This window comes from Mus caroli, chromosome 19 (assembly GCF_900094665.2).
Source record: "Mus caroli chromosome 19, CAROLI_EIJ_v1.1, whole genome shotgun sequence".
NCBI classification, from domain to species: domain Eukaryota; kingdom Metazoa; phylum Chordata; class Mammalia; order Rodentia; family Muridae; genus Mus; species Mus caroli.
This window is the reverse complement of record NC_034588.1, coordinates 7,705,196-7,733,018: the sequence shown is the minus strand read 5'-3', so window position 1 is coordinate 7,733,018 and position 27,823 is coordinate 7,705,196. Positions and strand designations below refer to the sequence as shown.

The 27,823-nt window shown below is 47.7% G+C and overlaps 2 protein-coding genes across 6 annotated transcripts in view; both read left to right on the top strand.

Annotated features, from left to right (window-relative positions):
- Positions 1-22,258, top strand: part of Sdhaf2 (succinate dehydrogenase complex assembly factor 2) — a 42,774-nt gene extending 20,516 nt beyond the window's left edge. The window contains exons 4-5 of one of the 2 annotated variants that reach the window (XM_029472457.1): positions 20,898-21,004; positions 21,664-22,258. In XM_029472457.1, the coding sequence (XP_029328317.1) occupies positions 20,898-21,004; positions 21,664-21,696 (140 nt within the window). In that variant the 3' untranslated portion in view covers positions 21,697-22,258. Of the gene's footprint in view, positions 1-3,034; positions 5,629-20,897; positions 21,005-21,663 lie in introns of those variants that run through there. The other variant, XM_021151316.2, reaches the window with a different exon arrangement.
- Positions 22,259-24,433: 2,175 nt separating this feature from the next.
- Ppp1r32 (protein phosphatase 1 regulatory subunit 32) overlaps positions 24,434-27,823 on the top strand; it is an 8,690-nt gene continuing 5,300 nt past the window's right edge. For 2 of the 4 annotated variants that reach the window (XM_021151963.2, XM_021151964.2), the window contains exons 1-5: positions 24,434-24,534; positions 25,002-25,137; positions 25,546-25,663; positions 25,929-26,082; positions 27,585-27,713. In XM_021151963.2, the coding sequence (XP_021007622.1) occupies positions 25,029-25,137; positions 25,546-25,663; positions 25,929-26,082; positions 27,585-27,713 (510 nt within the window). In that variant the 5' untranslated portion in view covers positions 24,434-24,534; positions 25,002-25,028. Of the gene's footprint in view, positions 24,535-24,783; positions 24,854-25,001; positions 25,138-25,545; positions 25,664-25,928; positions 26,083-27,584; positions 27,714-27,823 lie in introns of all 4 variants that reach the window. The other 2 variants (XM_021151961.2, XM_021151962.2) reach the window with 2 other exon arrangements.

Sequence of the window (27,823 nt, the reverse complement as noted above, 5' to 3'; positions counted from 1 at the left end):
ATGCACACACGCGCACACAAGCCTCCAAAGCCATACTATAGCATGCATGTTCCTGTACGCACGCACGCATGCACGCACGCGCACACAAGCCTCCATAGCCATACTATAGCATGCATGTTCCTGTACGCACGCACGCATGCACGCACGCATGCGCACACAGACACAAATACAGTTTAAAAAAGTGAAATGGGGGCTATTCTTATAGAAAACCCAGGTTCATTTTCAAACACTCATATGGTTACTCATAAACAGCCATAATTCCAGTTACTGGAGATCTTCACTGGCACCAGTCATGTACATGGTACACATACATATCTTCAGGCAAAACACTCTTACACAAAAAATAAATACTAAGAACAGAATTGTTTTAAAGATTTATCTATTAATTTAACATATGTGAGTACACTGTAGCTGTCTTCAGACACACCAGAAGAGGGCGTCGGATCCCATTACAGATGGTTGTGAGCTACCATGTGGTTGCTGGGAATTGAATTCAGGACCTCTGGAAAATCAGTGAGCACTTTTAACCACTGAGCCATCTCTCCAGCCCAAGGAGAAAAAAAATTAACCCCCCCAAATCACAAAATACCCAGAACACTCACTGGGTGCCGGGCTCTGGGCAGACAGAATCTGTCTAAGTTAGAAGGGATTCTTTTTAGCATTTTATTTAGGCCTCTGGAGACTGTCACCTAAATTTCGCTGGTGAGAGGCTTTGCTCGTAGTTGGTGTCTTAGCCAACTATCTGTAGGGTAGAAAGGTTGAAAATGATGAACACTGCTGAACTCCTACCATTAGGCAAGACTGGCATTCTTGTTTTTTGTCTTGTAGCCCTGTTGCTTGTGTACTAACATCTCATTCTGCAGATTGATATTCATTATTTGGGCCTCTGATTTCTTCCCAGAAATTCCCACTAGCTTAACTTTACAGTAGTTTCTGTCATTTGCAACCAAAGATCTCTAACTGATAAAGAGAAGAAGCGGAACTTTTGTTTTAGAAAGTTTATAGCTTACAATGGGAGGCCTGGAAATGGAGCTCTCAACATGAAAGAATTGAAAGAATAAGAGGAAACACATCACTATAGTCTCCCTTTATTTGCAGGGAGTTCATTCCAAAATCCTCAGTGGATTCCTAAAACTGGATGATACTGAGCCCATGTAGCCCATGTAAATACCCTGCAGTGTTACCTGCTACACAGCACCAGAATTAACCTGTCTGTCCATATCTGTGTCCCTCCCAGCGCCTACTTTACATCACTACTCTTGTGCTTTGGGTCTATTATTGATTAAAAAGAATATGGTTATATGCCTTGAATCCGAGCACTCAGGAGGCAGAGGCAGGTGGATCTCTGTGAGTGTGAGGCCAGCCTGGTCTACCTAGTAACTTCCAGGACAGCCAGAGCTACTTAGTGAGACCCTGTCTCAACAAATAACTAAACAATGGTGGCTCACACCTTTAATCTCAGCACTCAGGAAGGAGAGGCAAGCAGATCTCTGAATTCTAGGACAGCCAGGGTTGCACAGAGAAACTTTGTCTCAAAAAACAAAGAACAAACAAAAATGAAAAATAGTTACTTACTTACTATTACTTAACATAAACTTGCAATATGTATACATTCAATATATTCCCAAAACAGAGGAGTCTAAGTGACTCATGCATGGGTAGTATATACAATGTGCAACATGGATGAGGATGGCTCATACACAAGACGGAAAGAGCAAAATGGCTTAAGCTTTTTATCAGCCTACCAATAGTTTAAATAGAACTCACTAATTATTTCTGGAATTTTGTATTTTGTCAAACTGTAGAGGTAAGTGATATTGTAAATGATGTAAGGTAATGTAAGGTAAATGATATTGTGGATGGTAAAACCACAGGTAAGGGGAAACTACCCAGAAGACAGCTGAGGCCAAATGCAAAGCCAAGCAGGACAGCCAGGCTTGCACAGCCACAGGGCATCAGATTTGTTTCTTATGGACCAGATAGTAAGTATTTTAACCTTAAGGACCAGATAGCTTAAGGACCCATAAGCTTAACCATGAGCTCTGTTGTGACTCCTCAGCTCTGCCTGTAGTGCAAAGGAGCCTGATGCAAGCAGTGAGAGCAGTGCACTAACAAAGCTGTTTACAAGTGTGGCCGCGGTAGCCAACCCTGGTAGCCTAGAGTGTTTGCAGGAAGGACAGAAGTGGCCCATGGGCAGGTTATCCATCTGTGGTTCTTGGACATTGCCAGAGATTCAGCTTGGTTTTTGTTTTTTGCTTGCTTTTAGATTAAAAAAAAAAAAAGATTTACTTTTTCTTTAAAAACTTATTTTTATATTGTACGAGAGTGTGTGTGTGTTCAGAGGATTGCTTGTGGGAGGGAAGTGGTTCTTTCTACCACATGGATTCAGGGATTAAACTCAGGTTATCAGTCATGGTGGGAAGGGTCTAACCATTGAGCCTTTGAACTGTCTCTTAAAGTTTACTTTTTCTAACCAGGTGTGGTGGCGCACGCCTTTAATCCCAGCACTCAGGAGGCAGAGGCAGGCGGATTTCTGAGTTCGAGGCCAGCCTGGTCTACAGAGTGAGTTCCAGGACAGCCAGGGCTACACAGAGAAACCCTGTCTTGAAAAAAAAAAAAAGTTTACTTTTTATTTTTATTGGGATATGTGTGTGGGTGCCTTGTGGGTGGCCAAAAGAGGGCATGGTATCTCCTGGAATTGGAGTTAAAGGTAATTGTGAGTAACCTGATATAAGTGCTAGAAGAGATCTCTGGTCCCCTTCAGGAGCAACAAGTACTCATAATAGCTGAGCCATCTCTCCAGACCCAGTTTTGTTTTTTTGTTTTTTAAGATAGGGTTTTACTCTTGCCCAGACTGGCCTGGAACTCTCTTGGGCCAAGGTGGTCTTGAACTTGCAGTAATCTTCCTGCCTTAGCCTCAAAAGTGCTGAGACTCCATAGACATGTGTGTGTACTGTATGCAGCCTCTTAGCGCCACATCTTTTCCATGAACACTGACTATGCACAATTCTTTCTGTGCACCCTTCTGTTGCAGAAGCAAAACCAGCCCCAGAAATATTTGAAAATGAAGTCATGGAATTGCTGAGAGAATTTGCCAAAAACAAAAACAAGGAGCAAAGACTGCGTGCCCCAGATCTGGAGTATCTCTTTGAAAAGCCTCATTAAGCTGGGTACCACTGCCTGTCATGGTGGTCAGTATATGGATAGAAACTGCTTCTGGCACTGACCTTGGCCTCCTGCTTCTCCTTAGACTCTTGAATCTCTCCTAGGAAAGACATGTAATATGTTAGATGACTCATTCTAACCTGTGCTCGTCTGTACAGCACAGGTCAGACCCCTTACCTGGCTGCTAAGTGCTGTGCTGCAGGTCTGCCACAAGAGGGCACTATAGGGAAGCGATTCTGCTGCCTCAGCCCCAACAGCACAAAAGACACTGCTGCTGAAGGAAGAGCTGACCCTATCTTCTATCCAGTGACCCTGGGCTTTGTTAAGATAAAACTGCTCCCTTCCAGCCTGATAAGTTCTTTTGCTAAGGAGTGTCGATCCAAGCCCCTGAACTGAGCCCATCAAAGGCACAGCAAGCTGAATGAGGCACCAAAGCAGGAATATTGTGGGCATACTACTTAAGTCAACATCTTCATCAAATTTTTACAACATACATGTTTTAAACTGAAAGATAGTTGAATATTGAAGAATATCAAGAGAAGAGAATTGACAGTTCTCTAACCCTCACAATTATCTTCATTTTTGTCTGTTTCTATGCAACCTGTAGTCATGCTTATAATGGTGTTTTACAAGATTATAGTCATAAGTTTTCTGACTTTGTGGCATTGAGGCAAACTTTCTCCTCATTCTGACAGCCTTTCAAATTATTTTAGTTGACCAAATAACAGTGACACATAAGAAGTAACATTTTAACTGTGTGTGATAGGTCATACCTATAATCCTAGCCCTTGGAGAACTGAGGTAGGAGCATCACTAAGAATTTGAGGCCAGCCTGGACTACACGGTTAGAATGCAGTAGGTAGGAGGGCTGTGCATTCCTGAAGGTGTCCTTTCTGCAGGAGCTCTGCCCTCAGCTGCAAAGAGGCAGTCACTGTGGCCGGTATGTAAAAGTGTTGGCTAGAGAAAGCAGGCCAGAACTGAGAAGCCTGGGTGGGTAACTACAAGAGCTATAGGAAAAAGTTCCCTGACCAGGGAGGGAAGGGGGAACCAGCTTCAGTTACCTCACAACGCTCCCACAGACAAATAGCATTGGGCTTACTTAAGGACAAGAGATTGCCTTGGAAGGAGTCAGCAATGCATCCATGATCAAAATGCCAGGATTTGGGGCTGGAGAGATGGCTCAGCAGTTAAGAGCACTGGCTGGCTGCTCTTCCAGAGGACCTGATTCGATTCCTAGCACCCACAAAGCAGCTCACGACTGTCTGTAACTCAGGATCTGACACAGAGATGCAGGGGAAACACCAATGAACATTTAAAAAAAATCATAAAAAGGTTAATAAAAAGATGAAAGCTGGAATATATTATTGTTTGATCTACATCCAAAGCTCACGAACTTTCTGCTGGACAACACGGTAGCAACCGTCACTGGACAGTTGAAGGCGAGAATGACAGTTCTGAGACAGCTCTGTATTGCTCTGTGGTAGGTAGGAGGCCACTAGCTACTTCCCACAGTGAGAAGATTCCACCCAGACCCCCTCCCCCAGGCCCCACTGTAGCCCTTGTGAGAAGATGCAGTGCAGCATGATGGTTATGCTCACACGCCTTTGCTTATTGCCTAGCTACTGGGTAAACTTACTGGGCTCAGCTTTGGTTCCTAACTAAGGGCCATAATCACTTACGTCTCAAGATTGCCAAAAGCCATCACAGGTAACACTGGATGGCACCTAACCCCCAGAATAGCATAGGAAGACAGGAGCCTTTGTTCAAAGCCTCACCCTGAGACCTAGAGCCTGTCTTCTAACAGATTGCCTATCATCAACTGCACATATACACACAGGGCAGTCATCTGAAAGTCAGAAGGCTGAGCTTATTAACATAACCACAGAGTGCTTTACCAGAATGCAAAGTGGAAGGAAAAACCTACCCTGGTGACAAGTCCTTTGATGGAAAAGTTTAGTTCTCACGTAAGGAATAGGAACGAGACCTGTGGAGTAGAAGCAGGAGCTTACAGAGATGGGCTTCTGATGTCCTAGGGGGATGGAGGTGCTAAACAGACAGGGTTTATATATAGAAGCATCTGGACTGTAAGGAGTGCACAGGAATTGCGTATCACCTTCCCCATTTATCATGGGCATGTTACACAACAAGCCCCAGAAGCCAAGCCCGCACCTCAGCTCTGATCCCTTCTTACCCTCGTTTCGTCTGTCTTCACACAGTGTTCAGCTTGCACCTGGGAATGGCATGCTTCTAAAGGAATGGTTTCCCTTCCAGGCTGCTGGCTTGTGTCATCTTTGAAAGTGAAGGATTTTGCTAACTAAAGCTGCTCAGCGTCAAGCCCAAGGGTGCTATGTAAACAGTTTTTTCTTTTATTAGACATTAAGTAAAACTAGGCCGGCCACAGTGCATTTCCAAAAAAAATTAACAAACATATTGCCAAGGCCAGCAGCTTCCCAGGACCCACGAGAAGAGCATCTAGACTCATTGTTCTTGGTGACATGTTGCTGCTCAGTGACCTCATTCAGATCCTGTACTGGGCACATGAGCATCTGACCTACCCTGTGAGGCCCCTTGTACAGGCTCCTCCAGACACATCAAACCAGGTCAAATTTGCTTCCTTCCCTTCAGCTCTTCACTTCATTGTTTTAATGTACCTAGGCTTCCCACGATAGCTGAGTGTCTCTTGTGGCTGCCGTGAGAGAGGTACCTCTTACTGGCTTGGAGCACCAGCTGGAGCTCAGCCAGTTTCTTGAGCTTCAGCCATGTTTGACAGTGGCATAACCTGGCTTATATTTGTAAGCATCAGTGGGGAAGGAGTCTCCTGAGATAGCTGAGCTTCACATTTATCTTTCAGTCCATCTGCCCCTTGGAGGCGAGACAGGGAGAGGAAAGCTTTGTAATAAGCCCAAAGCCAGGAGGTATGGTGGCACCCGCCTGTAAGCCTAGCATCAGGAGACTGAGATACATAGGTTAGCCTGGGCTACATAGTTAATACCAGCCTAACTAGGGTTATGGAGTAAAATCCTGTCAAAAAATGAGGTGAAGAACAACTGAAAAATACACTGGATATCAATGTCTGGCCTGCACACATACATGTGTGCATGCCCATTCACAGGACAAAAACACATTTGCTTGTACACCAGTGCAAATACGCGCACCAATTCATACATAAAACTAAGCCAAGCAGCCTTATGTGCTAAGCAGGGCAGTGAAACTGGGAAGCTGAAAGTCCCCTTGTTAGTACAGCCCATCGTTTGTAAGATACTGAACTTCTTACCGTTTAACTGACCACTTGATGAATCTCTTCAGGTGCCAGCCATGAGCCTGGTGGCACCTGAGTTCCCCAGCAAGAGCTATGTAAGCATCTTTCCTCCATCAAGTGTGTGGGGTGGGGTGGGGGTGGGGGGGCTTCAGGCAGAGGCACTCTGGCTTGAGAAACAAACATCTACTTATGCCTGGTGGTATGGACCTGTCTTCCTTTCTGCTCAACAGACTGAGGGGAGAGGATTACTGGAGTCTGGGGGTCATAGGCCAGCCTGGGCAACACAGTGAGATCTTGTTCCAAAAGAGGAACTTTTAAAAAGCCGTCCATTGATAGAAATGTAGGTATCTAAGCTGTAAAAGACAGTATCAGTCTTGAAGAATGGAGATGTGCAGAGAAGAATTCTGACGCACAGTGATGAGATGTTAAAGCTAGGTCCTTGGCTGCACCTGAATTTAGAGTAAAATGTAAGCCAAACACATTATTTTATGTAACTAGCCAGCAAAGCATGTGACTCTTTGTTTGTTTGTTTGTTTGTTTTAAATGTGGTCTCATGTAGCCCAGGGTGGCCTTGAGCTTGATATAACTTAAACCCCTGATCCTCCCACCTTTACCTCCCACAGGCTGAGACTACAAGTGTGTGCTACAAAGCGGGTGGGATGGCTCAGCTGCTAAAGGTGATTTCCACCAAGCCTTAGAACCTGAGGTCAATCTCTGGGATCCACATGGTGGAAAGAGAGACCTGACGCCTCCAAGTGGTCATCTGACCTCATATGCATACTATAGCACTCACAAAATACAAGGCTGTGCTCCACACCCAGCTTGTTAGTATTTAATAAGGATATTCACTTGTTAAGTATTTAATAAGGTTGAAGAGATGGCTCAGTGCCTACTGCTCTTGTGTTTGGTTTCCAGCACCTATGTTGTATAGATCACAATTTCCTGTAACTCAGCTCCAGAGGAGTCCAACCTCTAGCTTCAGTGTGCATCTGCACTCACACACATACCCCACTCAGACCCATAATTAAATGTAATAAAAATCTGGATCAAGAAAGATGGCTCAGAGCACTTGGGAGACAAAGGCAGGCGGATTTCTGAGTTCAAGGCCAGCTTGGTCTACTGAGTGAGTTCTGGGACAGCCAGGGCTATACAGAGAAACCCTGTCTTGAAAAAAAAACAAAAACAACAACAACAAAGAAAGATGGCTTAGTAGTTAAGAGTAATTGCTGAGGACCTAAGTTCAGCTTCCAGCACTCATCAGGCAGCTCCAGGGCAGCATCTGACTTTCTCATCTGATGTTAGAGAGGCACCTGCACAGGTGTGCACAGGAGTGCACGCGCGCGCGCGTGTGCACACACACACACACACACATCAAAATTTGTTTTAAACCTAAAAAAAAAAAAAAGATGCCTATTGTAGTACCCTGGAACACACAGGGAAAAGAACAAAGCTGTTAAGAGCAGATATTGGGGGAGGGAGAGAGAAGGGTCAGTGGTTGAGCATTTGCCTTAGTGCGCATGAAATCTTGGGTTCAATCCCTGTGACAAATCTATAAAGCTGAGAGCAGTTCTTTGGGAACTCGTGCTCAGAGTCCTAGAACTGTCACCGTGGCCACATTTCTTCTCCAGCTTCTTCTCTTCTGTAGATGTGAAACCTGAACCTAACCTTGTGCAGGGGGTAAGGACTAAAGGAATGAATGCAGGGGAAGTGCTCACCGTGGTACTTGGCACCCTAGTGACACAATGGTAGCCATCCATAGTAATGATTAAGTCTGACCGTGCACCAGATTGCTAAGGGTCCTAGGTGGATCTTCTCATTTAATCCTTGTTTACTATTTCCCCCGGTTGGTAGGAAGTACGGGTTGGTAGGAGGGTGGGTTGCCTGCTCAGAGTCACAGGCAGGGAGTGATAGGACTAGGGTCTGAAAGGAAGCAACGGCCCCAGAGCTGCCACACTGCAGCATGGCATAAGCTCCTTTCTCCTCTTCATCTGCGGTCTGTGGGAAGGCTACTGACTGATGATGACTCAGTGTAGCTGCCCTCCAGTGGCTCCCTGTAGGACTAACTGTGTTAGTCACTTCTTGTCAAGTGATGCCTGGCGCTATTAAAAAGGAGGCAAGGTTTGTTTTAGCTCATGTTTTCAAAAGGTACAGCCCACAGCTGGCTGACTCTGTTGCTTCGGGGCTGTGGAAGCAGAGCACCTGAGCAAAAGGCTATGGAGGGCCAACCCCTCATCTCATAATGGCCAGGCAGTAGAGAGAAGCAGGAAGGAACAAGATGCATCCTGGTTATGTCCCCAGGACCTTTTTCCTCCTACCAGGCCCCACCTTTTTTCACTACCTCCAATTAATGCCACCATATAATAACTCCACAAGGAATGAGGTCAGAGTCCTCAGGAGCCCCCCAAACCCATCATCTGGCAATGCTGTCCCCCCAGTATATGAGCCTGTTGGGGACATTTTATATTCAAACTATAATGAGTAGCCTGGGGAGTTGATTTTCACAGAGAGATGGCCACAGTCTTAGCCACTGCAGACTTAATTACTTAAGCCCTCCAAGTAGGACACAGGCAGCCAAGCTCTCCCTGACAGTTTGAGCTCAGACTTCCTTTGGGCTTAGGAAGAGGGGAGCAGGAGGGAAGGATTAGTATTCCCGTCTTGCTTTGAGTGTTTCCTTCTCTCCTGAATAACAGAGACAAAACTGAATCTTACAGGGTTGTCCTGTCACTGGCTGGCTGTTTTTCTCAGAGTGAGGAAGGAGGTTGGGCAAGTGTTGTCAGGAAGTGCATAGGGACCTCATCCCAGGGTCCCCAGTTTGGCTTTCACCCCATCACAGCTCCTGCTCCAAGGCTGTTGCAGAAAAGCCAGCACTGGTCCTGAGGCTGGAGAGCCTAAGGCTAGCCTTCTTTTGAGCCGGACCCGCGGTCCCTGACCCTTGATGCAGCCGTCTCTCAGCAGAGTCATGCTGTGGGAGGTTTTAGTGGATAGTGAATTAGATACTGCGCCTCCTGTCTAAGCAGAAACAGGATGAGTGATGCTCAGAAATGTAATTGGAAGGATATACTGTAATGGTTTTCACTAGACGCTGGGGATGGAGAAGAATGTGCCTACTCTTTCCTTGAGGCACTCACTGTTTTCCTCTGTGCTTTATTTCATTGATTCCCAAGCAGTGTGCTAGACTCAGTACCAGACACAGAAAAATCAATGAATGAGTTACAGCTCACACCCCAGGGAGCACTGGAGAAGGACAGCTGAGTGAAAGGCCTGCAAGACCTCATCTGTGGTCCTCAGCCACTGACCCCCAAAGGCAGCAGCAAGACAAAAGCCAGCCTTGGGTGGGAGGTCTGCCTTGCAGTAGCTCTGCAGGCCACAGGACAGTTAAGGTTATACATAGAATTTTCTTGTTCTGAATTCAGCTCACCAATTGGGATTGCCAGACAGACTCTGAACCCTGGCAGCCTTATCCTTTGCTGTGCAGCTGTAATGAGATCGGCCATAGGCCTGAGATTGGGCCCCTGGGTTGTCAGTGGTCGTGAAGCTCTCATGGTGAGTGGTCACTCTAGTTTGCCTGCTTCTGAAGTCATACAGCATGAGAAAAGACTACTGCATATCACCATAGACTCGACTTGGAGCTGAACACTGGTGCAAAGGGTCTCCCCTCCTGTGGCTTAAAGGGGGCTACACAAAGCAGAGGGGCAGCCTATATTCTCTCAAACCATGAGTGTGAAAAGAACACCTTTCCTGAGATAACCTGGAGATTTGGCTCAATAGTCACTTCCTTGCCATTGCTTGCTGCAGTCTGACTGACACATCTTAGGACAGTTGGCTCATGGTGTGTCACTGGCCCAGCCTAGTAGGACAGACTCATCGTGTGTCACCAGTGCAACTAGGGACAGTAGACTCATGATGTGTCACTAGCTTTCCACCTCATTACTCTAGGATAGTGTTTCTTCCCAAACACCTCTTTTCAAGTGCACTGTGACCTCTGGATACTTAAACAGAGTGGACTTCAGGCATCTGTTGCCATTGCATCTGTCCCTGGCTTTATGATCTGTCGTTTCCTTGGGCTTCCTGCTGATTCTCCAGTCACACCTTTACCTCTATGACTCGCATCCGAGTCCTGGAAAAGGATGCTCCTTAGGATGCTCATCTCCTTTCTCTGGATGCTGTCAGTAGTCACCTCATTCATGCCAGGGTTCCCTGACCACCTATATGTGAGTGATTCTCCTTCAAACCATACTTAATGAGTTCTAGCCTGCTAATGTGGCACCTCCACTGTGCTTTGAAGGCCTTAAAGGCTCAACAGAAGGGAAGAGGGAGAGAATGAAGGAAAGGAAAAGAGAAGGAAGAGAGGAGAGGAGGGGAAACCCTTAAGATGGCCTCCAAGAGTTCCTTGTAGGTGGGATGGTTTGGATGGTAATTCCCCAAAGCCCACATGCTAAAGTGATGTTAGTCTCTGATGCTGACTAAGATACTGGGAGGAGTTGGAATCGGTGGAAGGTGGAGCCTCGGAGGAGGAAGGACATTAGGTCACTGGGATATTGTACCTCAGTCCTGTCCTTTCTCCCTTTTGCTTCCTGGCTCCCATGAGGTATGTGCCACCACATGTCTACCTTGAACCTTGCCACAGATCCAGGAGCAATAGGGTCAAATAACCATGGACTGCACCCTATAATATCACTAGCCAAATAAACCTTTCCTTTTTCTAGGTTGTATATCCCAGGCATTGCAACAAAGATAGAAAACTGGCCGGGCAGTGGTGGCACAGGCCTTTAATCCCAGCACTTGGGAGGCAGAGGCAGGTGGATTTCTGAGTTGAGGCCAGCCTGGTCTACAGAGTGAGTTCCAGGACAGCCAGGGCTACACAGAGAAACCCTGTCTCGAAAAAACAAAAATCAAAAACAAAAACAAAAACAAAGATAGAAAACTGAGTAAGACAGAGGTTATATGCCCTATTCCTTCTTTAGGCCTTGCTAGGTTCAAGCTGGCTTTAGCTCTGTAACTCAGGCAGGCCTTGAATTTGCAATCCACATGCTTCCATTTCTGGAATAGTTGGTATTACAGACCCGTGTCACTGGCCTGCTATGTATCTCCATCTTAAAGCAGTCCCTCTCAGTTTCTGTGCTTCAGCTTCTAAGTTGCACCCAAAACCTCAGTGCTTCTTACCACAGGGCCTTTGCACAGGCTCCTCCCTCTCTTCCCTGCTTCATCCCTCTCCTCCTTCAGTTCAGAGTTCAGGTGCCGGTTCTTCGAAATCACCTCTTCTCTCTCTCAGGTTTAAATCTGTCTAATGATTCTCTAACAAAAAAGCCTGTATCCCCGGTGGATGTTAAACATCACAAAACACAAGGGCTAGATCTGTTTTGTTGTGCTGTTGTTTGGCTTTGTTCCCTTTCATTATATAGAGCCAGATCCATCACCTGACACACAAAACATATGCTTAATTATTTAAGGCATTACCATTGAGTTATTGAAATGCCTCAGCAGGCAAAGCCTTGTGCTGCCAAGCCTGCCTACCTGAGCTCTGTCCCCAGGTCCCACATGGTGATAGGAGAGAGCTGACTTCCACAAATTGTCACCTGACTTCTATACATATAAGGTGGTACACGTCCCTACATACATACATACACAAAAATTAATGAATTGGTTGATTAAAATGAAATGACTAGGGGCTGGAGGACTGGCTCCGAGGTTGAGAGCACTCATTCTTGGAGAGGAGCCCAGTTTGATTCCTAGCACCCACATGGCAGTTTCCAACCACCTGTAACTCACTCTATGGGGATGTGACACCCTTTTCTGGACTCTGTGGGCAAGAGGCTTACACATGGTGTGCCTGTATCTGTGCAGGCAGGCAATATGCCCAGACACATTTTTACAAGATAAAAGAGTGAACTGACTGATAGAGGGCTGTGGATGTAGCTCAGGTCATAGAGTGCATACCTTGTATGCCAGAGTTCATAGACTTCTCCTCCAACAATGCATAAATAGGGCATGGTGGCACATGCTTATCATCCCAGGGCCTAGGGACCTGAGTCAGGAGGGCCAGCCTGGGCTACAGAATGAGACTCTTGTCTAAAACAAACAAACTAACTAACTAACTAACTAACTAACTAACTAACTAACGTCTACAGATAGGAGTCTGATTTGAACCCCAAAGTAAATTTCGCAGCAGTGAGAATCAAGAGTCTCTCTGGGGCTGCTGGGATGAGGAACCTGACTGATCCTTCTCTAGTGACTGTGGTTCAGTGTGGGAAAGTGGCTCCCTGCCCTCCACTTCCATAGGGAGGAAGGCTTTAATGAATGAGACTGTCTGTCTTGCCAAGTGAAGGGCTACATACTTGATTGTCTCCCTGGCCTTTGAAGATCCAAGATGATAAAATTTTGAAGACAACTCTGAGTTCCAGGTGTGCTTCAGGAAACAGATGCTACTCCATAAGGCCTGGGAGCCTCCACGCTCCGCAGCCAACCCTGCTTAGGGTGGACAGGATGCTTCTCAGGTGGACAGAAATGGCTGGCTACCCTAATGACAAGGACACACACACACACACACACACACACACACACACACACGTACTCCCAGCCTCAGCTGGATGCTTTCCCAGCTTTCCCAGAAGATATGCCCTTGGTCTGTCTCCAGAAGGAAGGGGCTGGGTACCGAGGCCTCCCATCTGTACTGTCCCTGGGTTGTCTTAGTCGAATCACCAGCCAGAGGTGGAGAAAGCAGAAGGTTTCAAAGATTTCCGTTGTTTGCTCTCACACAAGTCTCAGTTTGCCACCAAAGGGAATAAAACGGTCGTCAGTGTCCAGAATTGTTCGTTTCAGTGACGTGTGCAGGAATAGTTTCTAGAAAACCAGAGACACCTCTCCCTCAACCCCACTCCCACCCCATCCCGGGCCCCATAACAGGCCCCTGTGCAGCTTTTCAGGAGGCTCTGGAGATGGCATCCTGGGCCACATGACCTGCTGCCTGGTCAGTGTCAGGAGGACAGCCAGTGTTAGGGGGAGCAGTGCTTCCTCCCCCTAATTTGGTTAGTCAACACCTCAGCCTGAGCCTGGGACCATAAAGCTGAGAAGTGCTTGCCGTGTGTGTGAAGTGTGCCGCTAATAAATCTCCCTCATATCTCATACAGAAAAGCAAGAGCACTTAGCGTCCCCACTTAAGCTGAGAAGCAGAGGCAATGAGATGTCCTGCAGCTTGCCCACAGTGTCTCTCCTGTTTGTCTGTATCACTCCTAAAACAGCAGGGAGCGGTCTCCCATTGGGTGCACCTGCCGCCTGCACCCTGCTAACTCTTCTCTGAGGCTACTGCTCAAGACCTCATTCTCTACTGGGTGCTGAGTTCCCAGGTGAGGTCCCCTTGGACCCCGACACAAGCCTCTTGAGCCTCCTGGGAGCTGGTAGCACATAAGATCCCACTTCTCAAATATGGCCTTCATTTCTCCAAACAAAACCCAAATGCAGCTGGAGAGTGATCCCTTGTTGTGACTGCCAGGAACCATCAGGGAGCTCTGTGTAAGGAGAGACTTTTCGGGTCTGTGCCTTGGAAGGGGTGCCCCAGCAAGAAGAGGGAGTGCAAGTGGGGGCCCTTGCACAGGCCAAGGCAGCTAGGGTGTTTGGAGAGGGTTGCGTAGTTTATGGCAGGGAGAGACCAGAGGGCATCTGGTGCATAAGCGATGGGTTGGGGCTTCAGGGAGAATGGCAGATTATATGCGGCATGCTAAACCTGCACTCAGTTCTAAAGTGAAACGGTGGTTTTAGGTTCTCATTATTATAATGAAACAGCTGGGATAGTTAACTAATAAATACAAGAAAGCTGTTCGGGTCACGATTCCAGAGGTTCTGGTCTCGGGCTGGGCAGATCCATTGCTTTGGTTTCTGATAGGGATGTTAGCAGACTAAGGGAGAAAATGTGTGACCAAGAACTGTTCACTAGGTGGCCAGGAAACAAAAGTCCCCAAATCCCCTCCAAGAACATGCTTCCAGTGGCCTAAGGACCTCTGGTGAGGCTCCACTTCTTAAAGGGCCTTAGCACCTCCTAATAGCACCACCGTGGAGAGAGACCAAGGCTTTAATACACTAACGTTTGAGAGACATTTAACGTGCAAAGGATAGCAATATAGTGTTTACAAATTATGATGCTTAATCACAGACTTATAATTCAGTGGTAGAGCGCTAGCTGAGCATGCCTGTAAGGCTCTGGGCTCTATCCCTAGCACCATAAAATAAAAGCAAGTAAGTTAAGATTATGGTGTTTGGGCCAGGATATGTCATAGTGGGTTAGAGTGCTTTATTGTGAGAGCTTGATGACCTGAATTTAAGTCCTCAGAGCCTGTGTAAAACTGGGTTCAGTGAGGGTGGATCTGAAGCCTCAGTGCCTATAGCAAAATGGGAGGTGGAGACAGGAGAGTCCCCTAGAAGTTTTCCAGTCAGGAGCCTGGACTGTGAAGTACTCGTGCACTCAGACAAGGTCATTGTGAAGGGCTGACACCTGAAGCTGTCTCCTGAGGGGTTTGAGCTCTATGTTCATGCTATGGCTCACAGGCATCTCGCTCCACCCCCAAACATATACGTGGTGATGCCTCAGTCACTCAGTCAGCCAATCAATGTTGAAGATAACAATTCACGGAAGTCAGGATGGGCTGAGGGGTATGATGATGCCGGAACTTGATGGCTCTTAGCAGCACCTATCTGCTTCTTGCTTGTGTCATGTGTCATCGAGGGCTGACTGTGGGTTTGGCAAGACATCTTCATCACCATCACCCTGGTCTTCCCACAGACAGAGGCTTACTCCATGTGCTCATGTGGGAACCCTGCAGGTGACAGACAGGAATGTTCTAGTGGGTTCAGGCTGTGTTTTAGTCCGTTTTCTGCCGCCATCACAGAATACCACACACTAAAATCAATTAGAAACAGAAGTTTATTTAGTTTACTGGAGACTGGGAAACCTAGAGTAGGGTGCAACATCTGGTGATGACCTTTACATAGTCATCCAGTGACAGAGGGACAACTCAGTACCTGATAGATAGAAAGGGTGTCTGCTCAGAGGTCCCTATCTCTTCATGTAAAGCCACTAATGCTACCCTCATGGGTCCAACCTCCCAGACATCTAATTGAAGCATCTTTATATCACCAAATGCATGAATTTGGGGGCTAAGTTTTTAACAGATGGATTTTTGGGGACACATTCCCCAGGTTGCCATGTTGTAGTACCAGGATGCTCCCATCTGCCAGGTCCCACGTTTACTCTCCACCCTTAAGGGGACCCTTGTGCACGTCACCAGGAATGGCACACTGTAGCTCCTCCCATAGCACCTGCCAATCAACTCCAAGGCAGTCTGGGACCGCAGTACTGCCCGTTCGATTTCCTGAGTCCTGTCAGTGTGGTCCACTTTGTTCTCAGCACTTGATCACTGCTTTTTCTGAATCCTCCACTCCACTCTGAACCATTTCTCCGTGATTCCACCATGAAGCCAAGGAAACAGGCTTAGGGAGGGGAGGCCTGGGTTTGGGCTATGAGCCCAGATCAGATCCCTGGACTCCACCAGACCCTCCCTCCAACCCCTTCCCTGAGTGTCTGTTTGCTGGTGGCTGTGGATAATCTCCCTTGCTGTGTGAGGTTAAGAGCGACTCCTGTTTGCTCCTCCATCTTGCCGCATCTTCTGAGGGAGCTATAAATTTTTAAGTCTTGTGCAAGATTAACAAGTTCACCTGGAGGAGACAGTGAGAGAACAGAACATGCAGAGTCAGAACAGCCATCAAATCAGTGTCGTATTGTTCTTCTAGGACATGTTCACGGAGGCTGAAGAGAAAGCTGCAAGTGAGGAGAGAGCCACTGCCCATCCTGGAAGGCAGTGTCTTTGAGGGAGCTGGGGAGAGATTGCATTTAACCTGGTAGTCTCGTGCCAATTCAGTTCCCAGTGATGTCACTCCGTGTGTGTGTGTGTGTGTGTGTGTGTGTGTGTGTGTGTGTACATCTGCAGTTGCGTGTGGAAATCAGAGGATAGCTGTAACTGTCATTAGACACTGTCCACCATGTTTATTTTTTAATTGTTTTCATGTGTGTGTGTGTATATTGTGTGTACACATGGGTGTGCCTGTGTGTGAAGGCCAGCGGTCAATGCCAGGTTTCCTCCTCCATCACTTATCCCCCTATAAGTTTTAGATGGAGTTTCTTTCACTGAACTTGAAACTCACAGATCAGCTAGACTGGCTGGCCAGTGAGCCGCAGGGATCCATCCTCCTGTCTCTTCTCATTCAGGGCTGGGATTATTATAGGCATGGGCTGCTGTCCTCAGTCTTCGTGTGCCTTCTGGGAGACAAGCTCTTGTCCTCCTGCTTAAATGGTAAGCACTTTACTGACTGACTGTTTGCCCAGTAGACTTGGCTACCTGATTAGCAAGCTCCAGCATCCTCTTATCTCTGCCTTCCAAGTGGTTGGATTTCAGGCACAAGTCACTACACCCAGTTTTTTTTTGGTTTTTGGTTTTTGGTTTTTCAAGACAGGGTTTCTCTGTGTAGCCCTGGCTGTCCTGGAACTCACTTTGTAGACCAGGCTGGCCTCAAACTCAGAAATCTGCCTGCCTCTGTCTCCCGAGTGTTGGGATCAAAGGTGTGCGCCACCACTTCCAGCCCACCCGACTTTTTAAAAATATGTATAGTTCGAAAGAGAGAGAGAGAGAGAGAGAGAGAGAGAGAGAGAGAGAGAGAGAGAGAGAGAGCTTTTTGTTTAATAGATTCTTCTGAGATCGAAGCAGTCCATCCTACAGGGACGATCCTTAATCAGGATGGTTAGAAGACTCAAAATAGCTTCAGGAAGTCCCTAAAACTGACCAGATTCACTAGACCTCTCTCTGCCAGCTATAAAAGCTGAGAGTTCTTCTCAGACAAGACAAGCTGCAAAAAAGACTCTGAAACCAGATCAGGTTCCTGGAAGAAGCAAAAAACTGGCCAAGTTGCCTGGAAGAGGTTTAGATCAACGGAGGCACTTGGAAAGAACACTCCTGACTTGTTGAGATGCCAACAGCCTGTGTACTGTGCTTCTAGTTCCCAGCTTTTGTGAGCTGTCACCCATACTGGGGTGGGCCTTGATGATGCAGCTGTCTGAGTCATTCCTGCCCCTGTAAGCAACTCCTCACTCACACGCCTGTAAGTAACCCCAGTAAAACTCATTGGCTCACCAAGATGCACTTTGGTCAAGATACCTATCTGGCTCTTTGGTCTGCAGGGCGCTACCTATCCAGGGTGTGACCCTCTCCCCCGTGAAAAGTTTGGTCACACATGTCTGTGGTGCCCATGGAGGTCAGATGGCAATCAGATTTCCTGGAACTGGAGTAGAGATGGTTGTGAACCATCATTTGGTACAGGGAACTGAACCTGGGTCCTCTGCAAGAGCAACAAGCACTGAGCCATCTCTTCAGTCCTCCCCTCCTTTTTAAAAAAATGTGGGTTCTGGGGATAGTCCTTAGGTCCTGGCACACATGCAACTGACTGACCCGTCACCCCAGGCACCCCAGCACTTTTGAAAGGTTGGTCCTGTGCTGGCACTCCTGTCTCACTGAGGCTGACTGGTCCCAGTACAGAGAAACTAAAGATGGAGCCCTGTTCACTGGCACCTCTATACATATAACCAGTGTACCCAAACAGTCACATCATCGGCCACTCCTTAGAGTCCATCGTGTGGGCACTATTCAGACTTCCCTCACTCTTTTCTCAGCCCAGCAAGCAGTCACCTCCCACTGTCCTGATGAGGACAAGTCTCCTTGGCTATAGTCCATGACAGATGCAAATGCATCCCCATGACTCCCCAAAGCTAGGGCTCTTTTTAATATATATATATATATATATATATATATATATATATATATATATATATATTATATGTGAGTACACTGTTGCTGTCTTCAGACACACCAGAAGAGGGCATCAGACCCCATTACAGATGGTTGTGAGCCACCATGTGGTTGCTGGGAATTGAGCTAGGGCTCTTGTAATCTATATTTATTTATTTTCTTTTTGAATTAAGATTTCATGTAGCCTAAGCTGGCCTTGAGCTCACTATGTAGCAGAGGATGACCTTGAACTTCTAAGATCCTCCTGCCTCAACCTCTGAGTGATATGAGTGCAGGTGTGTGCCACTGTGTCCTGGCATCAGCAGTTTTATACAGTGCTGGGGATTGATCTCGGGACCTCATGAGTGCTAAGCAAGCACTCTACCAACTGAGATACATGCACATCCCCCTGCTTCCCACTTGTGGTGCTTTTCTCTTGTGAATTGTTTGCCCGGGGCATTTGAAGGTCTGGGAGACAGGAAAAGAATCAAAGCCCGTTATAATGGCATACACTTTTTAGAAATAATGTACATATTTTTATTTTATGTACATTAGCATTTTGCCTGCATGTGCTTCTGTATGAGGATGTTGGATCCCCTGGAACAGGAAATACAGACAGTTGTGAGCTTCCACGTGAGCACTGGGAACGGAACCTGGGTCCTCTGGAAGAGCAGCCAGTGATTTCATCTGCCAAGCCATCTCTCCAGCTCTTGCATGCACTTTTAATTCCAGCACTCAGGAGGCAGAGGCAGGTGAATCTCTGAGTTCCAGGCCAGCCTGGTCTACAAATCAAGTTCCAGGATAGCCAGGACTATACAGAGAAACTCTGTCTTGAAGAACAACTTGAGATCTGACCAAACAACCAGCCATACAAACAAACAAAAGGATTAAAAAGCATGCCATCAAAAGAAAGATTCTTAAGAGTTTGGAAGCCGGGCGGTGGTGGCGCACGCCTTTAATCCCAGCACTTGGGAGGCAGAGGCAGGCGGATTTCTGAGTTCGAGGCCAGCCTGGTCTACAGAGTGAGTTCCAGGACAGCCAGGGCTACACAGAGAAACCCTGTCTTGAAAAAGAGTTTGGAGAACTGACACAATCCGTGAGGTGTTTTCAAAGTGGTTAGCAGCATGGTCTCAGGGGCAGTCAAACTTGCTTCTAACAGCGCTGCTTCCTTTACGAGCTGTGTAACCCTAGATAAATCAGGCAGTCTCTCTGTGCCTCAGTTTTTTCATCCATGAAATGGAAGATCTGATCCTTTCCACTTGCACGTGGTAAGGTTTAGATGTGCTAATGTGTGGGAAACGATGAGGATGGTGCCTGATACCCAGCAAATCCTGAGTCAGCCTGTGAGGCTCTTGCTTGACTGTCCCTGTTGGATGGTGCCCTTCCATTAAGCTGGGATCTACTGGCCCGTCTCTTCCTAAGAGCTCTGCACTCCGAGATCAGCCATCAAGATGCACCAAGCAAGGTCAAACCACACATGCTTGATAGTGTGACATCTTACATGCTCCATTTAACCCTCTTAGGGGGAACCTGCAGCCCAGAGCATAAATATCTGATCTCAGTCAGATCTAGAAAAGGGAAGGATGTTGCCCTCCAGCCTGAGGCAGCCATTACTTTGCAAAGCCATTAAGTTGAACCAAGTGCTGTCAGAGCTCACCGCTGCAGCCCCAGCACTCTACAGAGTATTACCCGGCAGGAAGGGAATGGATTCTTCAGTTAAAGCTGCATTCTGATCCAAGTCCCACCTCTTCCTGCCTGTGAGACTCTAGTTGGCCTCCCCATTTGTAAGATAGGTTTATTAGCAATAATTTCCCCCTGGTAGGGCAGAGTAAAAAATTGATGAGATGCAGCAGGGAGAAGACTGGGAGTGTAACTCCGTTGACAAAGTACTTGCCTAACATACGGACACAAAATCCTGGGTTCAAACCCCCAGCAGCATATAAACTGAGTCCTATAGCCCATGCCTGTGATCCCAGCCCTTGGAAGGTGGAGACAGCGGAGTCACAAATTCAAGGCCATCAGTAGCTATGTTGCAAAGTAGACCTGAAGCCCTGTCTCAAAAGTAAAAAACTAGGAGATGATTCCTAGGTCGGTGTCCAGCCCAGGGGTAGAAGTTGATGAATAGAAGCGAGTATGGGAAGAAAATGGGGTGATTTGGGGCCTGGATTTTCAACCTAGATTGAAAGGATTTGTTGTTAGTCAGCTTCTCTGTAGAGATGGAGAAACCTGGGGATTCAGATGACAAGATGAGTGGGCCAAGTTACACAATTTGCTACAAGGACCTACATCCATGTGGGCAGCCCTTAGGCTTCAGCCTCTCACGAGATCCAGGCCTGTCCGGTTTTCTCAGAAGAGTGGGTGTGCATAGGTGAACCAGGTTTTCTCAGAAGAGTGGTAGTGCATAGGTGAACCAGGCTTTAGCCATCGTCCACTCTGCGGATGCATCCAAGGAACCTCAGGTCTATGGACATCCTCACTTTCAGTTCCGCATTACAACCACTAGATGTCGCCACACAACAAAAAACAAGGTCTGCAACAACCGGGGACTGCCAGCCCTAAGCGGTGGTTGGCCTTTTGTCAGCTCCAGCAGCCCAAGATTCTCTGAAAGGCCATCTAGAACTTCCCTCCCACGTCTCTCCCCTGTACAGGATCCAGCTACACAGACTCGGTCCCAGAAGCCAGGCTGAAGCCCGCTCACCATTTGCTGTTACCTTCCTGGCGGAGTGTTCACTGGATTGCCAGGCATGGCCATCAGGTATTTTACTTCAACAAAGACTTTGACCCTGTGAGTCAGACATGTTATCTCAGCTTGCAGACACAGAGACAGGCTCAGAGAAGTCCTACAGAGGAGATTTTGAGCTCAGTCTCCCTAAGAGAACTTTCTTTTGACCCATCACATGACCTTGTCTGAGATCCAGTGGAATTCCTGTCTTTATCTGTTTGGCCCAACCCTTTGCCTAGTGACTTGGGAGATGGCTCAGTAGGTAAAGCACTTACCCCACAAGCAGGAGGGCCTGAGTTTGGATACTTAGAAACCACATAAAAAGCTATGCATGAAAGAAGAAACTTTTAATTCTTTCTGTGGCTGGAAGGGAGACAGAGACAGGCAGATTCCTGGAAGCCCAGGGACCAGATAGCACGACTCATGTGGTAAAGTTCCAGACCAATGAGAGACTGGGTATCAAATATATGTCGAAAGAGCCTACAATGGTTAGTGTTCATTGTAATTGTGACAGGACATAGAGTTTACTGGGAAATGGGCCACAGGGTTATATTGTTTTGTTTTTTGATACAATCTCTCTCTCTCTCTCTCTCTCTCTCTCTCTCTCTCTCTCTCTCTCTCTCTCTCTCTCTCTCTCTCTCTCTCTCTCTCTCTCTCTCTCTCTCTCTCTCTCTCTCTCTCTCTCTCTCCAGGCCTGTCTATCTGTCCTGGAAATAGATACGTAGATAGGGCTTCAGACTCACAGAGGTATCCCTCCCTCTCTGCCCCTGGATTAATTGATGTGGGAAGATCTATTAAAATTAAGGATGAGACCATTTCCTGGCCAGGGAGGGTAACCTAGACCGTATAAAATGGAGAAAGCTACCTGAACAGTAGAATGTATTCACTTGCTGTCTTAGAGGGCGTAGGATTTCCTGGAGCTGGAATTACAGATGACTGTGAGTCACCTGAAATGACATTCTCTTCAAGAACGGAAAGTGCACTTAACCACTAAGCCACCTTTCCGGGCTCCGCTGTCTGCTCTCTGCTTGTGCATGCAATGAGACCAGCTACTTCAGGCTTCTGTTACTTTGACTTCTCTGCCATGCTGGACTATACCCTTGGACTGTTAGCCTGAATAAGCCCTTTGTCCCTAGAGTTGCTTTTTTCAGAGTATTTTGTCACAACAACAGGAAAAGAAACTGAGACAGTGGCTAAGTTCATACACTAAGGCTGCCCTTTGACATGCACATGCATGTATACATACATTTACACACTCACTCTCACACACACACACATACACACACACCATCTGGCTGGGATGGTTTGAATATGCTTGGCCCAGGGAGTGACACTATTAGGAGGTGTGACCTTGTTGGAGTAGGTGTGGCCTTGCTGGGGTAGGTGTGTCATTGTGGGAGGAAGCAGCCTTCAGAAGAAGATGTAAAACTCTCAGCTCCTCCTGGACCACGCCTGCCTGGACACTGCCATGCTCACACCTTGATGATAATGGACTGAGCCTCTGCACCTCTAAGCCAGCCCCTATTAAATGCTGTCCTTATAAGACTTGCTTTGGTCATGGTGTCTGTTCACAGCAGTAAAACCCTAACTAAGATGCCACCTCTCTTCCAGAGTTTTCCTCTAACCCAGTAGATGGCCTTTATCTACTGGTGCTTGGCTAAGTGGTTCACAGTAACCTCCATTTTCTAGGAGGGACTGGAAACACATGCCCTGTATCAAGTCTCATATGTATTCAGTGACAAAGCCAGAGCTTGTGTCATGTCTTCAGATTCTGAGCTCAGGCTTTGACCTCTTCTCCAGGGGTGCCTAGAGGAACATTGCTCTCTGCCTTTGCTCTTTGCCCTAAGTGGGCCCCACCAGTGGCAGTCTCAATCTTACCATGTTTCATGTATGGAGCACCCATGAGCCTCTTTGTTGGAAAGCTGGGAGCTACTTATTGGAGGCAAGGCTGTGTGCATTCAGTCCTCTGGCCTGGTAACAGAGTCATGACTTTGGAAGGGAAGAATCCAGTGGGCCTCAGTTTGTCCTGAAGCCCTCCTAGACCATGATAACTTCTGAATCCGGAATAAAATGTGCTTGTGATCCCTGGTGCTGGTGGGGCTAATGTGGGATGTAGTGGGATTTATTTCATGTGCCTGGGCCATATATGTGCATATATCCTAGGCAGCATAGCCCCTTTCCCTCGGTCTTCCTTTTCTTCTGGTATCCCAGAAGAGAAGCTCACATTCTTGTGATAGCTAAAGGTTGGAAATCTACAGGCTGGCTGTTAAGCCCTGCTGTGTTAAAAGTTAAATTATTTAGCTGAACAGTGGTGGCACATGCTTTTAATCCTAGCACTTGGGAGGCAGGGGCTAGTGACTTTGAGTCCAGTCTGATCTACAGAGCAAGTTACACAGCTAGGGCCACACAGAGCAACCTTGTCTCAAAAACAAAAACAAAAACAAAACAAAACCCAAAACCAACCAACCAAACAAACAAAAACTAAAACAGTATTTAAGGTTCCCATTTGGGACACTGAACTGGCTATTTGCAAGTAGCCATGATGGTGGAATTGGCAGATACTGAGCCGAGTTCTTCTCCACCCCTGGAGATCCAACTGTCACAATGTTTACAAGACTGAAAACCAACTTGAGGCTTGCATGTTGTTAACTGAAGTCTCTGCAGAGCTGGCCAGGAACCTTTAGACCACAGCTTGCAAGTAAGTACCAGTGTTGCCCCTTCCTTTCCGCAGGTGTTGAACCAGTATCACCTGTGCTAAGTTACATACTTGACTAAGGTAAGAAGTGACAGTGTAAAGAGGAAAGACAGCTCATCAAAGCCAACAGGTCTGGTTGGAGCCTCGATTTTGACCACTGCTATGGTTATTGGCCATGTACCAAGAGCCCCAAGCTCATGGGGGAATCTGGGAAATTGTAAGAGGTAATGTGTGTAAAAAGGCTTAGCACAGACTTAGCTGGAGCAGAATATAGTAAAGATTAATTTACCAAGAGGCATAAAAGTGGGATTAGGATCCACCCAAGTGGAATCGCAACTGTTTTGTTTCTTTTCCTTTTTGGGGTGGTGGTGGTGGTGTTTTGTTTTGTTTTTTGAGATCTCTGGCCAGTCCAGTTGCTTTGCCCGTCTAATCCTCTTGTTCCCCAGTGAAGAGAGGATAATAACAGCTACCTGGAAGAGCCGCTAGGAGGCCAGAGATAAACGATGTAAAGTATCCACCGTGAGAAGTGGATACTTTGTAAATGGGAGAGATTGTCCCGGATTATCTTTTATTTCACATCAGTTTGACAAGCAACTCTTCGTGGTCTTGTCCAGGTAGTGTGGGACAGAGCCATGGAGGAAGAGCCAAATTTGTGCTATGCCTGGACTTCCCTTCCTAGACAGGTCAGCCCCTCAGTGGGCCATGGTTTGAGAAGGACTTCAGAGGCTTGGGACGCTGTTGCTAGGTGCTGGTTGCTAAGCAACACTGTTTCTTCTAGCTTGGCCATCTCCACCTCAGGAGGGCCAGCTTCTCTTGAGCAGCTCCAGCCTCTTGTGGCCTCTGCCGACCTCAGAGCTTGCTGCAGAGGGTAGGTGAGGGTGGGGCCTACTGTGTAGGGCCCCAGGAGAGCAAAGTCAACTTCCACAGGGAGGTGGGGCCGGGGGGGGAGGAACTGAGTAAGAGATGGATGGGGTGGGGGCGGGGCATGTCTCGCAGGAGAGAAAGCTCAGGCAGGCGGTCATCTGGTCATGTACTCTCTAAGAAGCACATGTAGGAGGTCAGACCAGAGGACTAGGAGTTGGAGAGCCCTTGTTAAGATCTTCAATTCATTTCTCAGCATCGTTTCTTGGCTCTAAAGTGGGGGCATTCGAATGTAGGTAAGAGACACGCCAGTGTGAGAGTTGAAGGTGGGTTCTTTGTTTGACTTGGGATGCAGTTTCCAGAAACGGGAACAGGGCCTGTGAGGATGACTCGGGCCTCTGAGGGGGTGACTGTCATTGCAGAGGTTGAAGCCTGGGGTCAGGACTCACGAGGATCTCCTGGGTTTCTTTTCAGGCCCGTGGGGCCCCTGCTTCACACATCATGATGGGGAAACTCCCTCTTGGGGTTGTCTCTCCTTACGTGAAGATGAGTTCGGGGGGATGCTCTGACCCTCTGAAGTTTTATGCTACCAGCTACTGCACAGCCTATGGTGAGGACTCCTCTATGTGGGTGCTACCTTCAGGATCCTGTATGGGAAGAGGGACCAGGAGAGGCACACCCTCTAGGTCAATCGGAGCAGAGAGTGACCTGCCACACAGAGTGGCTCCATTCCCTGAGCCCAAGGCTCACACAATCAAGCTGGCCTCGTCTGGCTGTCCCCTTCCTTGGTCCTGTCACTGAAGTGTGTCTGCACATGGCTCCTGTGACCCCATGCCACTGGCTCTGTTTTCTGGCATCATAGTCCTCCACAGGCCAGGCCTACACCGCTCCCAACACCTGGGTTGTTAGGTGTTCCCCTGGCTTAGGGTTCCTTAGGCCCTGGTGGCTGCTGGCTCTGCTTGGGAAGCCACTCCTCACCCTTCTGGTGGCCTTTGGTTTCCTTCTTGCCCCTTGGCAGGTCGGGAGGAGTTTAAGCCCCGCTTGGGAAGCCATGTAGGCACAGGCTACAAATCCAACTATCGGCCCCTGGTCTCCTACCAACCGCACCTGGACACCCTGGACAATCCTGCCATGGGGTACAGTTTCCATTACTCCTTGTCTCCCTCCTCTGTCCTGCTGGATCTTAAATATTAGAGATGTCATTGCCCCAGGCTCCAAAGCAAGGCCTGAATGGCTCTGGGCATGTTGCCCAGTTTTGGCCCCAGGGCCAAGAAGGACTCTTAAAACATTTGGGAGAAGGATGGGAGATGGTGCTCCTGGGAATAAGTACTGCAGCCCTCAGCCCCAGAACAAAGAAGGTGGCCCTGGAGGGCCCATCTCTTGCTTCCTCCCACCCCTTAGGCAACAAATCCGAGACACTTCCAAGTCTGTGACCAGTCAGAGCTACTCTCCCCTAGAAGTGCCCGATGGTAAACAACCCCTGCCCTGGAACCTGCACCAGACAACCTCCAGCTACGGGCGAGAAAAACTCAACCCTGGACCACATTCCAAGGAGGTCAGTGCTAGGCCCAGGCTAGGCAGGAGTGAGCCCCAGGATGTGTGCAGCAAGACAGGGAGGGTGGGTTCCTTCTGGCAAGCTGAAGTAGCACTTCCACCCATTGCATAGAGCTGAGAAGACATAGCTTGGAAGAGCCAAAGTGTAGGGTGAGGGGTCGCTCCCCACTGTGGTCCTGTCTTTATCCCCGCTCTCCCCACTGCCACTCCCTCTCCTTGCAGCCCTGTCCACACTCTCATCCCTACTCCATCCTCCCAGATACCAGGATCCTAGTCATACATTCAAACCCTTTGCCACTACCCTCATTGCCTCGAGGTCACTGTCACAGTCACCCCGACCTCTTCACTTCTGTCATCATTATTACCACCATTCAAGTCACCTCCATGATCATGAGGACAGGTAGCCATGCATCCAAGCAATGTCCTCTGAAGACATTGCACATTTGGAGGGAGTGGGCTTAGGCTGTAGCTCAGTGGGTCTCACACTTGCTGAACACATTCATGAAGTTCTGAGTTCCATCCCCCAGTGCTTCATAAACCAGACACAGTGGTCTATGCCTGTAATCCCAGCACTGGGGATAGGGAGGCAGCAAGATAACAAGTACAGAGTTATCCTTAGCTACACATCAAGTTTAAGGCCAGCCTGGGCCACATGAGGCCATATCTCAATGTAACTAATGACAATGATGATAGCAGGAGATGTGGTTAAGAGTGTTCTCTGCTCTTCCAGAGGATGTGAGCTCAGTTCCTGGATCCCCAGCTCCTGGGTAGCTGATGCCCTCATCTGATCTTTGTGGCAGATACAAGCTCAGACACATGAAATACTAACAAATCTCCTCTTTTCATTTTTGGTTTCTTTTTTTCGTTCTTTCTTTTTTGTTTTTGTTTGTTTGTTTGTTTATTTGAGACAGGGTTCCTCTGTGTAATCCTGTCTGTCCACAAACTACCTATCTAGCTACGTAGATCAGGCTGGCTTCAAACTCACAGAGATCTTCTTGCTTCTGTCTCCCATGTGCTGGGATTAGAGGTGTGTGCCACCACAGCCTGGCTAATATATCTCTTAAATGTAAAATAAAATTAAAAATTTTGGAAGGGGTAAGAGCAGAGAGAAATACAGCTCTGAGGAAGGGGGTGGGATGAATCAGAAGCCCAAAGACTGGGAAAGAAGTTAGCATGGAAACACTAGGCAAGGTTCAAAAGAGGCCATTCCTCTAGCCACAGCTACCTAAGGGATGTGTGTTCCAAGCAGTGTCTGCAACAAAGTTCAAAGGCTCTGGGGCAGGAGTCCCTGGTTGAGGGGCCCAACAAGGGTTTAAGTGCCTGCAACAGTCTGAGGACCCAAAGTCCCCATGGGCTGCTGTCAGGGTATGAGAATCACTACGAGCAGGATGTGGGGCCCCTCTGATGTCACTGTAATAGAGCCTCACAGACTGCCTGCCATGAAGGGCAGCAGTGGAGGATAGAATGTGACTGGTGCGCTCTCATGAGTTTTCACTCCTCCAGGTCAGGAAGGTCCACTTCGACACCCAGGATCACGGGCCTCAGACTATCACAGGACTGGAGCCCAAGGAGATTCCCCTGATCCACCAGCAGCAGGGCAAGGGCTCCACGGAGTGGGAGAACTCGCACTATGTGAGTGGGTATCTGCTAGGGTGCGTGGCCTCAGGCCCTGACACAATGCAGAGAGCAAGGCATTTTCTTTCTTTCTTTTTTTTCTTTTTCCAATTTTTTTTTTGTTTTTT